The sequence below is a fragment of the Ascidia mentula genome, chromosome 5, assembly GCF_947561715.1.
Source record: "Ascidia mentula chromosome 5, kaAscMent1.1, whole genome shotgun sequence".
Classification (NCBI taxonomy): domain Eukaryota; kingdom Metazoa; phylum Chordata; class Ascidiacea; order Phlebobranchia; family Ascidiidae; genus Ascidia; species Ascidia mentula.
Window position 1 is genome coordinate 14,709,504 of NC_138570.1, and position 15,795 is coordinate 14,725,298.

The window sequence follows — 15,795 nt, forward strand, 5'->3', positions numbered from 1 at the left end:
ACTTTCAACACGTCGCATGACGATTTTGGAATCGAGTGTACAAAGATTTCAGAAACATTTAAATATTTACAAATTACCGAAGCAGAAAATGTCTTTCAATATAGATTCAAACTAATTCAATCAGGCATGATGCTCATCATCCAGCATATGTACAACGTCGCAGGTGTTAAGTTTTCAATCTCCGTTTTTGTACATGCGGCGCTTTAAAATCCACCCGATCACTCCAACAACGACCCCAATTATAATGGCGGTAGCTCCAACAGCAATATAAACAACATTGGAGTTGTTCACTTCTGCAAACGAATTAACATTAAAGTTAGCTAATCTTTGATTTGCTGCCAAATGCGCCTCATAGGGTATATATGTACATCGACGAGCCAAGCTGGAATTAATATATAGTACGCGTCCACGTGGTGGCAGTAACGAGACAAAATGTGTCAATCTGTCCGCGGTCAGGCGTTCCGTATACTAAGGAGAAAAACTTATTTGGCGTATTGTCATGTACCCATATATCTGATGAAGTTTCCTTTTCGTGTCATTTAACACAAATTTTTTGTCCAATTTAGAAGACTAGATTTCAGTTCACCGATATCCAACGCAGTGTTTCATCACACCGTTTTCCAAATTGTATAAAACCAAATTATTACCGAGACATGTTTTCTTGTCATCAGCAAGATATCTCCCTTCAAAGCAAAAGCATTGTTGGATGTGGTCTCCTGTACTGCAGTGATCAGAACATCCCCCGTTATTCTAAATTAATAATAAAGCTAATAGGTAACGCAGAACGGAAATGAAATTAAATATGAGTTAATTGTTTATATCATACGTATACTAATATGCTATTGATCATTTTTAAGTACGTTAGTAAATGTTTAAAACAATAATTGTGCTTATCATCAGTACTAGAATGAACCGCATGCAGCAAAGCGTCAAGTAAAAAAGGGACCAGAGTCCTTCAGACTCATTAACTCCAAATATTTTGCACCCAATTATACTTATACCTCTTCACAAAAGCCGATCTTTGTAAAACTAAAAGGTCCAACCGATACTTTCTCTCCGTGATCGTCGGTTGCAAAACGTCGCTTGCGTTTTTGTTCACAGTTCTGTAAAACGAAACCAAGCGTGTTATTTTTCATGATAAAGCAGACGATATCATGCAAGTTGTAATTCCAATACATCCTTAAGTAATGCATTGACTTTCTTCCATTTACCGGTGTAGCACAGGTCCCTGTTGAATTTCTGCACACAGCCACATAGCAGTGAGCGTAAAGTAACTGGTCCGAGTATGAAATGTTTTTCCACACGAAGGAACGAAATTTAAATACTGCGTATGCAGGCTGATAATTTCGAATCACAACTACTGCATCTTCTTCGTCAAAATCGTTTTGGAATTTGCAACTGAAGAAAAGAAAGTAATTAATGTTTTTAATGTAGTCATGTGAGAAGCAAATCATACTTAAAAATAATAGGAATCTATATCTATTAGCCGGTCAGTTTACCATGTGTTTTAAACACAGTTGCAAGCACTGCTAGAGTGTTTAATATCTATGATTTGAGACCAAATAGTCTCATAGTAATCTTGTGACACAAACTTAAATCATTGTTAGACCATGTTATGGGGGTGGTGTTGATACAGCTCAAAAAGGACTACAAAAGTCTAGATGGCAAACATAGGTTTTGCGACTGTGTTGTTTAGGTCGTGAGGATTTCGTATACACTACGGTTGTGGCGTTGTTATTACGCCGGACAAAGATGGTTTACATTGCAGTTTGCGATATGCCTTTTTGTCGTAATCGTATTCGTTCCTTTGTTGGCACTGGATTAATGTGAGGGGATTTTTTATTTGGATTTTACGGTGATAGAGCGTTACGTTATGTTTTTAAAGTGCATATATACAGTTTAAAATTTGAAACCTTTCTGCGATGAGATTGTATCTTTTGCTGTTTTCTCCATTGTTATTGTTGGTGATCCAGCAACTCTTCAACTAAAAACACAAATATGAGCACTACAACATCTACTTTAACAAGAGTTTACCAGTAAACTGTGGTCACCTGCAAACTGTATGCGGTCTGCAGGTTTCTGTGGTCAAACATAAAAACTTTTGCAAACACATAATTTGGCACGGTTACAGCGGATTGCTGAGTCATCGGGTTTTGCATGTTTTCGTCTTTGAATAAATTAAAACTAATTGTGAAGATTCCTAATCTTCTTTGTGCCTTCAACGGTCTTTCCCTGATGCGTAAAACATTGTAAACAATAAAAGTTACCAGAAATATCAGCAACTTACTCAAATCTTGTGGAAATACTTCCAGTTCCAACTTTGATGTTTTTGTTAAGAATTTGGGATTCTGGGTAAACACAAGTTATTTCCCGGTACGTAGTATAGGACGTTCTTTCAATTGGTTTGGAGTTGTATGCAAAATTCCTCAATTTGAAAACGTATCTCAACGAATTGTTAAATCTCTAAAGATATTTGATTATAACCTTTTTCGGGTACTTTTACCTCTACACAGGTTGCGCAATATTAATAACCCTATGGCAAAAAAGGACAAAAATACGGCAGTCACAGATGTCAACAAAAGAACAATTTTCGCATGTCCCAAATAGGAACAAATTACAGAAATGCCGCCGGCATGACCGCCACCTCGATGATAGTCAAGGTTATTTGGATACAAAATATCACAAAAAAAGTTGATAAATTTTTTAATTTTGATGTTTTTTTTTTTACGCGGCCACCTTCAAATGCAAAATTAAAAACTTAATAAAAAATTTACCAACCTCGACAGAATATGGACACTCGTTTAACTCAAAGTGGAAATAAGGACTTTCGACGCTCGCTTTGCATTGTTGCGGCAGAGATTCAAGTCTTGTTCTCACATCATTCGCCACATACAATACATCTCTTTCACTCGCTTTTAAGTACTTTATATCAATGGGTTTGACTCTGTAAACAATTTAAAAGATTGAAAAAAACGTCTGTATTTTAAACTTACAATAAAGCACTGTTATTCTGACACTGTGTATGAAATCAAAATAATGTTGATTATGTTTATTTTTGTTGAAGCAACAAACTAACCTGATGGTAACGAAGTTTGTGCAATTCAGATCGTCGAAAACACAATCTGTAGAAAAAACACGACAGTCTGCTCATAAGTAATGTATTTGAAGTGGGTTGTAAAACACAAACCAGATTGTATGGTAAATGTTGGTGCACTTTGCGGAACGTTATGGCCGTAAGTGAACATTTGAATTGAAACGTATGTAGATTGAAACGTAGTGGTTACGGAAGTTGTTGGTTTTATGCCGGGATTCGATGGATCGTCCGACAATATCTTTAAAAAACAATTCATTTAATAAAAAACTATACAACAAGTGATAATTGACGTACGTAGAGTCCATGTCTGTTCCTTCCGACAATGGTGCTGGGAATTGATGCTGTGATAGTGATATTGCATTTTACAGGACTTGAAATTGTATAATTACAAGCCAGATTGTTGAGCCAATATCCGTTACTTGAAGATGGAATAGCAAAAGTTGTTGGTAGATCGAATATCTTCACAACATCTTCACAGGATTCTTCTGAATTAACTTAAATAAAACAAGGTAGTTTTCAGTTTTTTTTTTTATTTTAGCTTTGGGTTGTAATTCGATACCTACCAACACCAAACGCTATATTGGGACCACTTATACTTCCTGATGTTAAGTCACAACTTAAAAACAAAGAGCTGTTATTGGATTTCACAATTCCATTTGTTCTTCCATCGCCAGTAAGTGTTCCAAGTATGGGACCAGTTTTATTCACACCCTCGTAAATCTAAAAGAACAATAGTAAACAAATATTTCCAAAATAACACATGCGTTTTTTTACAGAGCATATATTGTTGCCCAATGACCCACGGTAAATATGCATTGCCGTGGTTACACCGTTGTTCGCACTAAATGCTCTTTCGTATCTTGTGCACGACGAAGGAAGATAGAAAGAAGTTGTGCCTCCAGTGTGTGCTGATGGTTGGCATTGTGAACCTCCTCCTACAAGTAAATAATTGCTTGCTCTATAAAGTTGCAGAATTTGTTTATGTCGCAACCATTGCTCTGGACCCATCCCTTTCAAAACTCACGAGAGACAACAGTTTTGTATTTCAGTCTTGATAGCTAATAAAATTAATAATTTTTTTTTTTTTTTTTATTAATTTTAAAAGATGGACTTGCACGATTTGTATATTTTCATACTTTCCCAAATCAACAAATCCCCGCCTGGATATCTTGCTGTAAATTGCGATTATTCTTAGAATAATTTATTTAAATTTGGTTTTTATTGCCTCTGTGAGTTCTGACGAGATGGAAATTGAATCACATTTAGAATTAATCTTTACGTTTAACCAATTACGTTTATTTTGATGTTTTTTATTGAAAAAAAGTTATTTTCCTCGTACTACGCATACATTTATTACATATAAAATTCAAAATTATTTAAAAAAATCCATATGATCGTGGATATCACTTTTTGTATAATTTTGTACTGTTTTGCATTTCTTACCTGTGGCCCCCTTTATCGCCAGAATTACGAGAAGAAGAATTTTATGCATTTCTAAATTCATAACTTTGCAAGTGGCTTGTTTTCGCGCAAACCTGTCTTAAATGTTTTTGCTAAAAAAAACATTTTAATAGGCTTTGCAACAATGGAGTATTCATTGAAAATTAGAATATATATTTTACATATTAATCAGCAAAAATAGTTTTCGCTTGAGCGAAATGCCCAAGCACTGCGATGCTCTATTGCAACAGAAACCTCTCTGACAAATTTCAGATAAATCAAACTTTCAAGTCAAATCAGGAACAGGATTTTGAATCGGGCTTAACATCACATCATGCTTAACTGCATGCTTTGCAAACTTCGATCAATAACTGAAGTGGTTTAGTGCCCCAGGCAATTTTGTTTTGTTGCAACGCGTTCTCGTAGAAGAGGTTGTTCACTTTCAAACAAACATTCTTGCGTTTTTAACCAAAAATAACTCTAGTAAAAAACTACGTTGTAAGTTGTAAGATCATTAATTGGTGCCACAAGTATTTTTGCATATAGTCTAATAATAATTCACAGTATTTGAACCAGGTAAATATCGTTTATAACAGGGGGTTTTGTTTCCACGCATCAACAAACACCGATTTTCTACAATCTGGGCACAACATTGGCCCGATAGAAAATGTCAGCAATATGTCAACTAGTTCCAATATAAAGAATATAAACTATATCGAGTCCTTTATCGTCTTTGTTCAAACGACTGGTTGCCAATACATCCAAGCAGTCAAAAAGGATAAAATGCACTGTTGGAATTGCAGTTTTATTGCTCAGTGTTGCGTTGGTACGTGATTTGTTCCGTAGTCTTATGTATCATAGTTGGCTGGGTGACCTCTGTGTAGCAAAATATTTGGTAGTTTTTATAGAGCAGGGGACATTGTGATTGCGCAATTTTTAGTTTCTTCAGGAATTTTCTGTTATGGGCGTTGTTACTTACAGACTTCAAGCGAAATCCGAACCGGGATATTTTCGTGCACTTGTCTTCGCACTAAGCATGATTACGATCTTAAGATGGATTGCGGATGCGGTTAAGTGCCCAAGGCAATTTTTTTTCGTTGGAACCTTGGGTTGCAGAAAAGCTTTTTAACATTGCGATTTTCTCGTTTGCGATCATCCGATTGCAAACCAAGAAAGTCGTGCATTTCTTAATGTAATTTGGCGTTTGTAATACTTTCTGGGTGTGAAAAGAGTGAATGAATAAATAAATTTTTAGACGTTTTATATCCTTGGGACGATTAAAAACAACTAAACATACGTTTTGCAAAATGTGTTGAGTCATAAATTGTAAAGATATAGTAGTTTTGATTGTGTGACCAATGTTTCGAGGTTAATGTTGAAAGTCCTACCAGAAAATCAGAAATTGATTCATGTCCACCTTCACTAGTTTTGGTTTTTGGAAAAAAAAAGATCAAACACAGTGACAAGAAATCGGCACAAACAGTCAAGTTACATGGGTAGGCTACACGTCAAGCAAAGTACAACCTTAACTGATGCTGCGAAACCAATTACTTGAAACCTTTAGCTACGTCTTTGCGAAACATAAATATATTTTCTTTACCGCAAGTGGTCGCTAAAGTGTTTTCTTTTTGCGAGAGCGTTAACACATTCTTCTACAGCTTCCAAATACATGCAGATATAATACTTCTGGAAATTTAATTTCTGCAAAATGACTGACACCATATGCAAGTATTTCGGCAGGCAATTATGCGGGTGATTGACCAGCAGAATCGTCATTGCTATTTTCAAACAAGTAACGAGGGAAAACTAACCAGCTTTCTTCGTTTCTAATGAGGAAAACTAACAATGATTTCTCATAGAACCTGTTTAGTGGTTCATGTTCATTTTTATCTTCGCTGTGGGTTGCAGGGTCCTCTATTCTCTAACCACATTTGTAATATTTTGGAAATCTTTAACCGACACATTTTTTTACGTACTTATTTACCAGGGATGGGCTCATAACGTTATCAACGTGTTCTTCTTCGTGTGTCTTACACCGGTCGGGTAGCTTTGAGATAGCGCAAACGTATGGCAGCAGAAACCACAAGAAATGGAATAATGAGTGCCAGCCAACTTGGCCCACTTAAACTATGCATACAATTCAAAGGTGTCCGCCAGGCATGTTATGGCGGACCAACATGTTGTGCCATTTAAAGTCCTTCATTGTTGTGAAGCCAGGGCGGTAGTTGTCTAAAGGTTTATAATTATATCCTTTCGCACTTGGGAAACTAGTCAGGCATAAACCTTTACCAATATTACTGACACAGTTTCGTATTTCAAATTAATATTACACTGTGTTCGCTACAGACCTTCACTGACTGCGCCAATGTAAGAGAATTAAAGGAACAGGTCCACAAAATGCCGTACTTTGATATGAACTACGGAATATGTATTTTTCGGATGCAAAAATTTTTTGTCTTCATCTCTCATTCAAAATTAAAGCTTGGCAAAATAAGATCACAGTCTTTACAAAGCGGAATTAATTCACACAGTACGCACAAAACAGAATTATAAATTATAGGTACTTTTAGACAAAAATACAGATAAGAGCGACATATAAAATCCTATTTCTATGTTGTGTTGTTTGATTTCCACAGTCAGGTTATATTTTATTGCAAACTACTCTGCATTTTGTAGTTGAAATCGCAAGATATAATTTTAGTGCACAAAACACCACGCTCGTAAAGTATTGGAATGATGTTTCATGAACACAGAAAAACATGACAATATTTCAAATCAGTTTGGGGAAATCACCGAACATTTAGGTTTGTAGAAAAAGGATGAACTAGTTTAACATCACGGTTTCAACTTTCGTTATTTGGAGTTTGGTCAGTGCGCGCTACACGGTTGCCTTTTGAAATGGGTCAGTTTGTGTTGCAAGTGATTTTTCTTTTCTTCAGCATTGGCAACGTTTGCAACTGTGGTAAGTTGTCGTTTTATCTTTATTGTGAAACGTGAATTAAGACGTGGTTAGTTAAAGATCGGTTTTCCGTTATTTCGTTTCACGTAAAAATGGGTAGTTTTTGTTTACGTTAAAAATATTAAATTTTCTGTAGATTTCGTAATTTGTGTATTTTGTCGGTCGAATTTTGTTGGATATTTCAGTTGATAGTTACAAACATACCTTAAACAAATATAATTCTTTTCAATTTTGTCAAATAATTGGATCTGGATGCATCATGTTACATGTCAGAATGATTTTGTTTTCTTAATCTACAAAAAACGGCAAAGCTAGAAGCATCGCGCAATCCTTTTTTTGCTGCAGGAGAAACGTGGATAAGGAAATCCCAACGAGTCGGTCCAAACACATTGTCTCAGCCTAAAACAGTTACAGTAGTGTACAAACATTGCTACACCAAGACAGCAAAGAAGGTCGTGCTCAGAGTTGAAAGCGAACCAAGGTATCATGATACGTTTAATGCGACCGTTCTTGACATTTTCATTTGGGGTTTTCAAGCAAAAGTAGAAAGGACTGATCGACCAGGGAACGGTTGGGGACAACACGGAGTTTTTTTGAAATGGAAAGCGGAATTCGGTAATGCATGATGCAATTTACTTCGTTGCGTAAATTTTTGTTAATATAAAAATTTGTATATTATCAAAATAATAGGAATATTTTGTCATTTTGCGACATTACAAAGTTTTAGTTATGGCCCCAAAGCATAAAAAAGGAGCATGTGTAGAATTTTGATATTGTAGAATCGCCAAACTTCCGCGGAAATCCATGCAGGAATCGCGGTCGATGTAGAAACAATGCAGATGGACAAACCTGTGCATGTAAGCCACGATTCACTGGAGAGTTCTGTCAACAAAGTAAGGAAGTTTTGGTTTTTGGTTGACATTAGCTTTACGTTGTAAGTTAATCATGCATTACACCATCGAAAGTGTCTGCGTAGAACTATTTAAAAGCCTGGTGAACATGAATTTCCACATATTCTTCATTAGCAAAAGATGTAATGGACACAGTGCAACCATAAAGTCATATTGGGGCATTTCCTAGCACCTAGAGGAAGTAATTGTGACTTGACGTATGCAACCGTAATTTCCAATTTCCGATCACTGCATGCCAACCCGTTTGCAGGCTTTGTAATTAATTATGCAGTAAAGGGAAACACTGAAACGAACACGATCTTGATTGAGCGTATTTGCTTTCATCGCAACATAAATATTTGTGGTTTACAGGACTTACATATTGTGTAAGCAACCCGTGCCACACCGGAACATGTGTCGAGTTGCGAAAAGGTTATAAATGTATCTGCCAATATGGATTTGTGGGGGAACGCTGCAGTCTCCGTAAGTTGTTTTGTTGTGAAATATTTTTAAGCAGTACGTTTTCCTCACTTCTATTGCAAGATGAAATCGCCCATTCTTCAGTACGTTTCATGGTTTGCTCATCATACCCGTTTCAAAGCTATCAGCAGATACGTGTGCATAAACCAAAAGGGATTACTGAAAATGTTTATAAAAAACTCCTTTTGTTTTGCTTTCAACACAAAGAAAAAATTACTAAATGCAATTGGCCAATTAACTTTTCCACTTTTCACAGAGAGCCTCGAAGGTGATTACAACCTTGTTGTGACATCCAACACACAAAACCAGAACCTTACCATACTTTACCCGAGATGCATGAACGAAAAAGCAACAAAAGTTGATGTACATATGCTGGAGGAAGTCAACAACATTCTGCAAGTAAAAGTTGTGCAGAATCTTCAAATTGGATTGGTCGCCAGTGCCGAGCCATTAGTTGGCAGCAATCTCGTTGGTTTAAACTTCACTATCAAATGGGCGGCGTTCTTTGGTAAGAATATGATCTGACATCAATTGTTGCATTCTGTCAATTATGAATTCTTCCTGTATTTCGGTGATATATTGCTATATCGTACCACTGCTTTGTGGCGAACTGGCCGGCATTGCTTTTAGATAGTTAATTTTTTTGCGTTCCAAACACGTTACTGTTACATAATTTTCTCTTTCTAGTACATACTTGTGTACAGTTTGGTTGACGTATGAGATTAAGTAAATTTTTAAATACTTAAGCGGATACTCATTTATATCTTTTTACTCAAAACTTATTGTCTGTTGTTGCTATTCCTTTAAATAAGAATCAGAATCATTCAACGAAAATCCTTGTGCCAACGAAGCTGATTGCACGAACACTCTGGATGGAATTACTTGTCACTGCACTGCGAGATATACGGGAAACCGTTGTGAACAGCGTAAGCACTATCTGTTGTTTGTTTACAGAATTTATCCAAAAAAAACTTTTTTGAATCGACACCTGGTAATATATCACATACCGACAGCACAATAGCCCTGTTTACATGGACGTCTAAAGCGGGTTCGCGGCACGCTTCTTACCCGCTTCCCGCCATTATCAGAAAAAGCGCTACGCATCACAGCCCAAGCTAGTTCGGAAGCGGTTTCGGCGAACTAGCTTAATAGGGGTGGGTTCGGAAGCTAGTTCGCCCAACTAGCTTCTTTTCGCGAACCAGCTGTTCGAAAAAATTGGCGGCAAAATCAAGGTTAGGTTTGCTTGTCGATGTTTTTCGAAGATATTCTTTTTGAGGTTTTAATTTGTGTGCTTGGTATTAATATTTATTTCATCAAAAATGACAAAATATTGCGAAAAAGTCCAGTAATTTGGACCAACGAAGCAATACACCAGTTGTTAAAAAGTGTTGAAGAAAGAAAAGTCCTGACTCCCACACTTCTTCACACAAACACCCAAAGCATTCTTTACTCAATCTGAAATGGGTCAACCACTGGGAATCATTAAAACCGGGAACTATAACATTTTACCATTGTCCTGACCTAAAACAAACGAAAATAACATTTAACTTAACCAAGATACAAAACTATGAATGCAAAGCGAAGCACAGTATTCCAGTAAGCATAAAGCTTGGCCCATAAATACCACCAATATCTCACCTCTGTAATCGCCACGGCCGTTCAAGTCTTCGATTGTGAGAAAGCAACGCATTGACATGTAACAACAGCAAAGCCTTTCTTCGTTTGCACCGTTTTTGGTAATTATGAAGTAAAAGTAGAGCCCTAACTTCCAATAAACTATCTGTTGCCGCCATATCCATTTTGCGAGAACCGAATTTCGCGCTCATGTAAATTGAGCCCCGAAGCTCGCTCGTTATGGTATGTTAGTTCTTCACGGCTCGATGCCGCAAGCTCGTTCGCAAACCATTTCATGTAAACAGGGCTATTGTCTACGCCAACTGACTGTTATCGATATCTTTTAATTTTTAAAAATCATTTTGCATTTCATTGAAGTCTTAAAATGAAATTTTTAAGAAATTTCCTACTGCGCCTCTCAACCTTGCAACAACGGTGGTAGTTGTACAGAAACCAGTTCTTCATTTACTTGCCATTGCACGGATCATTATACCGGTACTTTTTGCACTGAAGGTAAAAAATACTATTGCATGCACTCTAGCCACTTTGTCCACCTATCATTATGTAAACAATTACCTAATTTCTTCAGAACCGTCTTTTAGAGGTCGTTTCGTGTTGCCTACTCATTACGTCTTCGAGCCTCCCTACTACTTGTTAACAAATATATCGTATGATCGATGTTATTCCGGGGTGGCAAGGCGAATCGACACGACGGTGAGTGGCGAGGAAAGATACCCTGACACGTTCAACTCGACCGTTCTTTCCATATACCCTTGGGGATTTCAAGTTAAAACCATTCGAACTGATCTACACGCTTCTGGCTGGGGGCAGTTTCGGGTCGAATTGCGATATTTAGTAGTATTTGGTAAGTCTGAAGTTGTTGTTATAACGGTAAAAGGTGGTGGTATATTGCATCATGCATTTATACATCATAAGTAAATGAAACAAAAAGACGATGAAGATGTTGGTTTGAATTTTATAATTACAAATTAAAAAAAAACCTTCAGATCGAGTAGACTTCAGGGACGATCCTTGTAGTAGCCACAGCACACATTGTTCAAACAGTGAAGAACGGGGACGTCTTTGCCACTGCCAGCCTGGATGGGTTGGAGAGTTGTGCGAAACAGGTAAAGTGATAAAAGTAAAATATGATAAAGCTATACAGTTGATAAACGTGTGTTTTTATATATAAGCATAGTGGAACCTATAATATGAATTTTTTGCCTGGCCGCATGGCCTTCAAGATTGTTCACAAGACTTACACCAAGCTGCACTAATTTGACCAAAGGTCGAAACAGTGGCCATCTTTTGAAACATGCAGCTCACAGAAGTGTGTTTTTTCATGTTTTTAATTAGTTTTTAGAACCTCGCGCGGTGTCTAAAATTATGACCATTTTTTTCTATTCCGTTTTATGGAGCGCATGTTTTCTCACAACAACCCAAAAATTGTGTTTGTACAGAGCTTGTGCACTGTTATCCCAATCCGTGCAAGCAAGGAGTTTGTTCAGAAAACGAGAATGGTTATAAATGTAAATGTCCAGATGGGGTAACTGGACAAAACTGCTCTGCAGGCAAGTCCCGCTGTAATAATAGCTGAAACAGTGCATTTTTAATCTTGTTGAAATAACTTTATTTCTAAACCCGGACAAGACCAGTTTTGAGGCGGGGGTTGGTTAAAATTGGAAAAGTCTATGTGAATTATATTAATTATACATTTCAGGATATATAACTGGAAGAAAAAGTCTCAGCAACAATGCATGGGTTTTACAAGCACAGAAAGTGGTAATTATTTACGATTCGTGCAAAAGTGAAACTGCCAGACAGGTTGATTTATCTACTACCCAACAACTGTCACCTTTCTTCAAATTTAAACTACTGGAAATTTACAATTGGGGTTTTACTGCTTCTGTGTCAAGAAACACCAGTTATGACTTGGATTGGGATCAGGTTCCAGTTGATCTCGAGTGGAAAGCGTATTTTGGTAAGCAATGCCGCAATTTTGCCATAGTTTTGTAGCCAACGGAAATCCTGCTTGGCTATTTTGATGGTAAGATCGCATCGGGTCACTAAAGCTGCACTGATAAGACTTATTAGGTCGAAAAAGTCGCCCCATTTGCAGCTCACCAAATAAATTAAACCATTACCATTTCTAAAATGCATTCGTTTGTGAATTGACTTTTTCATTAAAATGTCAATGGCATAAATAGTTTAGATTTAATGTGTTGGTTTTTGTAGAGTCCTTGGTTTACAGCAGCAACCCATGTTTTAACGGGGCAACGTGTTCTAACTCCATTAACGGTCCAATGTGTGCTTGCGGAGGTCGTTACTCGGGATCTCTCTGCAAAATAGGTTCGGTGTTACAACAATATACTCACATGTATTGCTTGCATGCGCGTTTTTTGTGTTTTCATAAATACTTCTTTCTTTAAACAGCTTTGCCATTTTGTGAGACCAAACCTTGTCTCAATAGCGGAACATGCATGGATGTAAACAACGGATACAGATGCTACTGCGAGGACGGTTTCGGGGGAACAAACTGTCAATACAGTAAGTGTTTACTTGGTAAAAGATTAGAGTGTATTAAAAAGTTTTAAAGCTGGGAATCTTGATGATAACCAAATTGTTTGTATCCGATTCGTCTCTTGCTTGTCGATGTACACTGCATGCAGGGCTGGTCTTGCAGTAAGTTAGTAACCGCACTGATAATGAACACAGTTTCGTGTTTAAAACGTTTGCATTAGTTATTAACACGTACCCAGCCTTGCCATACCTGTGTTAATGTATTGATCCATATAATATTTTCCTAATGATTAAAAATACAAACATTCAGTGACTTGACCACCAACGCCAACTGGAAAAATGATTATTTCAGGTCTTCGCACTTATGTTTACGAGTTCCAGCCAAGCTCACGCCTAACGTTCATGAGGAGAAGAGTATTATTTGAATCTTGCTACGGCCAAACCCCAGAGAAGGTGGAAGGAAAGTTTCTCAATTTAGGGAATTACCCGTCCAGTTTTTCCACGCGCGTGTATTCTATTCAACGAAACGGTTTCATTCTTCATGTTTACAAGTTAACTTCTGACACAACTCGCGGAAATTTGCAATTCCGATACACACTCTTCTTCAGTAAGTTCCGTAACATTGCTGAAAAACTGTAGAATTTCTTATTTTTATTTTTTTTGTAGAAATCTGTAGAAGTTTTTGTATTAATTAAAACAATTTATCTTTTTTGCCGACAAAAATATTTTATAAATTTTAGATTCGCCGAACTTCAGCCGCAATCCATGCAAAAATGATGCCCAATGCAATATTATGAGCTTGCAGAAATTTAACTGTAACTGCACACATAAATTCACAGGGTTATTGTGTGAAGAAGGTAACTTACACACCCTGGAAACAGATTTGTTGAAAACTATACGTTATTTCAACGTCAGCTGATATAAGAATCCTACTGTTTTGCAGAGATTGCAAAATGCTCGACAAATCCATGCAAAAATGGCGGTTTATGTTTGGACACTGCTCAAGGTTACAACTGCACATGTAGAGTAGGTTACGGAGGAAGAGATTGTTCACTAAGTATGTGAACAATTTATCTGGTTATTTTGGATTTAAACAAGCGATATACTATTCAATTTAAAATGTAGATTTTATGCCAGAAGAGCATTTTAAATTGCAATATGCCTGGCAGCAACAGGTGTTTCAGATACTATTCAAGTTATCTTTTTTTGTCTGTTTGGTTTCTGACTATAAAAATAGAATAGTGAAGTTTTGCAGAGCAATGTGCACTGATATAAAGGTATGTGCGCTAAAGTTCTACGACCGTTACGATTGGTTTATTATCTTCTGTGGCATCTTAATTACCAGCACTCACATATTTCACAGTTCTTGTTTCCGGACGTTTTCTCGTTGGTCGTCATTACGGTTACAGCAACAGCAAGGAGATTGACGTGGTTTATGAAAACTGTCATAACGGTTTGGCAACGACTGTTACTGCGGTTGCTACTGGAAACGAGACTTTGAACGATCGGTTTTCAGTCAAAGATATCCGTATTTCATCGTGGGGTTTTAGTGCCAATGTCCGGAGGGTAGATACGTGGTTTGGTTGGGGTCAACCTAACGTCTCCGTTCATTACGAAGCTTGGTTTGGTGAGTATTAGTTACATAAAATACCTTAAGCTGTGTTGGGCTAGTATGCTCCGTTGTCCATCAACACTATTATAATCGTTTCACTTAAGAATGCAAACTTTTCTAACAGCAATATTTTGCGCAAAAAAAAAATATTTTTTTCTCTACGTAACATTACCGCAAGAAACGGTATATTTTTTCTTGGATTCAAACTGGCCATCGTGTGTATGAAGATGCGTATGTATGAATATGCATGTACACTTTAGAGACAACCAACTTACAAAACGATGTATGTGCCAATGGTGGCTCTTGCCTGAATACCCTGGACGGTCCCGAATGCTCATGTCCTCCCGGTTTCGTAGGAAAACGCTGCGATCAAGGTAAGCTGCACATTTTGCAATTTTTGCAATTTAATAAGGATTTCTTTGTGTTGTAGTCGACCATTGCTTGCCAAATCCTTGTTACAACGGTGCTACTTGCCTAAATGAGAACACCCTTGGGGTTTTGTGTCAATGTTCAGCCGGATATATTGGGAGAAAGTGTACCATAGGTATGTGGTTTTGACGCAATATATGTGTGAGATAGATTTCTTTTTGAAATCGTTGAGTTATTGATTTTGTGTTTATGCTTACAGACGTTTCTCACATAGGTTTGTCGTCAGAACCTGAAGAACCCTCCAATGCGTCCGAATTGGGTCGCTAAATTTGTACTTTGCTTCGTACACTTTTTTATTGTCTAAAAATTGTCTTCCCAGAAGGTGTTTTTGGTTGAGGTTTCTGTCAAGTAACTAATTAAAAATAATGTTTAAGTGCTAAACCACGACGTGTAACTTGCTCTAACCAGTTGTATAAATCTGTATGTCATGCTTATTCCATGAAAATTATGTGTAAATAAATCCATATTATGAAGACAAAAACAACCCTCGATTTGAACTGACAAGACCCACTAAACAAACTACATCGCAGAGAAATTGTTTTTGCAGAAATTGCTTTTACTTGTTGGTCAAAGCCACAATAACGTGAACCCAGCAATTCCAAGGACGTCAGAGTCCTCGACTTTAGTGAACCTGTAGGTGTTGCATAATAGCTATAATTTATAAACCATCCTGGCCACGCTAACACGGGCTACTCTGCTTTTTAAGATGCGGAAACAACTATGCGAGAAGTATCATTCATCCAACTGTTGTGAGAAA

General features: G+C 37.1%; 2 protein-coding genes across 3 annotated transcripts; one reads left to right on the forward strand and one right to left on the reverse strand.

Annotated features, from left to right (window-relative positions):
* Window positions 1-4,647, reverse strand: LOC145901362 (uncharacterized). The gene is made up of 14 exons (XM_082989013.1): window positions 4,538-4,647; window positions 3,869-4,029; window positions 3,658-3,814; window positions 3,389-3,588; window positions 3,188-3,332; window positions 3,077-3,122; window positions 2,779-2,944; window positions 2,288-2,463; window positions 2,052-2,232; window positions 1,914-1,984; window positions 1,212-1,398; window positions 1,002-1,103; window positions 648-750; window positions 1-293 (listed from the first exon to the last, which is right to left on the reverse strand). The coding sequence occupies exons 1-14, from the start codon at window positions 4,596-4,598 to the stop codon at window positions 175-177; spliced, it is 1,875 nt and encodes a 624-aa protein (XP_082845139.1). The 5' UTR covers window positions 4,599-4,647; the 3' UTR covers window positions 1-174.
* A 2,716-nt stretch (window positions 4,648-7,363) lies between these two features.
* On the forward strand, window positions 7,364-15,506 carry LOC145901355 (uncharacterized). 2 transcript variants are annotated; one of them, XM_082989004.1, is made up of 20 exons: window positions 7,364-7,496; window positions 7,839-8,108; window positions 8,273-8,386; window positions 8,756-8,866; window positions 9,120-9,371; window positions 9,676-9,789; window positions 10,877-10,990; window positions 11,067-11,342; window positions 11,485-11,604; window positions 11,938-12,048; window positions 12,198-12,458; window positions 12,713-12,826; window positions 12,911-13,024; window positions 13,350-13,604; window positions 13,738-13,854; window positions 13,941-14,054; window positions 14,361-14,624; window positions 14,870-14,983; window positions 15,040-15,153; window positions 15,238-15,506. In XM_082989004.1, exons 1-20 carry the CDS (start codon window positions 7,433-7,435, stop codon window positions 15,303-15,305), a joined length of 3,081 nt encoding a protein of 1,026 aa, XP_082845130.1. In that variant the 5' UTR covers window positions 7,364-7,432; the 3' UTR covers window positions 15,306-15,506. The 2 variants fall into 2 exon arrangements, with proteins under 2 accessions (XP_082845130.1, XP_082845131.1); XM_082989005.1 differs by lacking the exon at window positions 8,756-8,866.
* Window positions 15,507-15,795: the final 289 nt, after the last annotated feature.

Coding starts and splice junctions, on each gene's coding strand:
- LOC145901362 (XM_082989013.1), bottom strand. CDS start 4,598: ATGAATTTAGAAATGCATAAAATTCTTCTTCTCGTAATTCTGGCGATA. Junction 2,233..2,287: donor AGTATTTCCACAAGATTTGA/GTAAGTTGCTGA, acceptor TTTACGCATCAG/GGAAAGACCGTTGAAGGCAC. Junction 294..647: donor TGACAAGAAAACATGTCTCG/GTAATAATTTGG, acceptor ATTCGTTTGCAG/AAGTGAACAACTCCAATGTT.
- LOC145901355 (XM_082989004.1), top strand. CDS start 7,433: ATGGGTCAGTTTGTGTTGCAAGTGATTTTTCTTTTCTTCAGCATTGGC. Junction 12,459..12,712: donor CGAGTGGAAAGCGTATTTTG/GTAAGCAATGCC, acceptor TGGTTTTTGTAG/AGTCCTTGGTTTACAGCAGC. Junction 13,605..13,737: donor CCGATACACACTCTTCTTCA/GTAAGTTCCGTA, acceptor TATAAATTTTAG/ATTCGCCGAACTTCAGCCGC.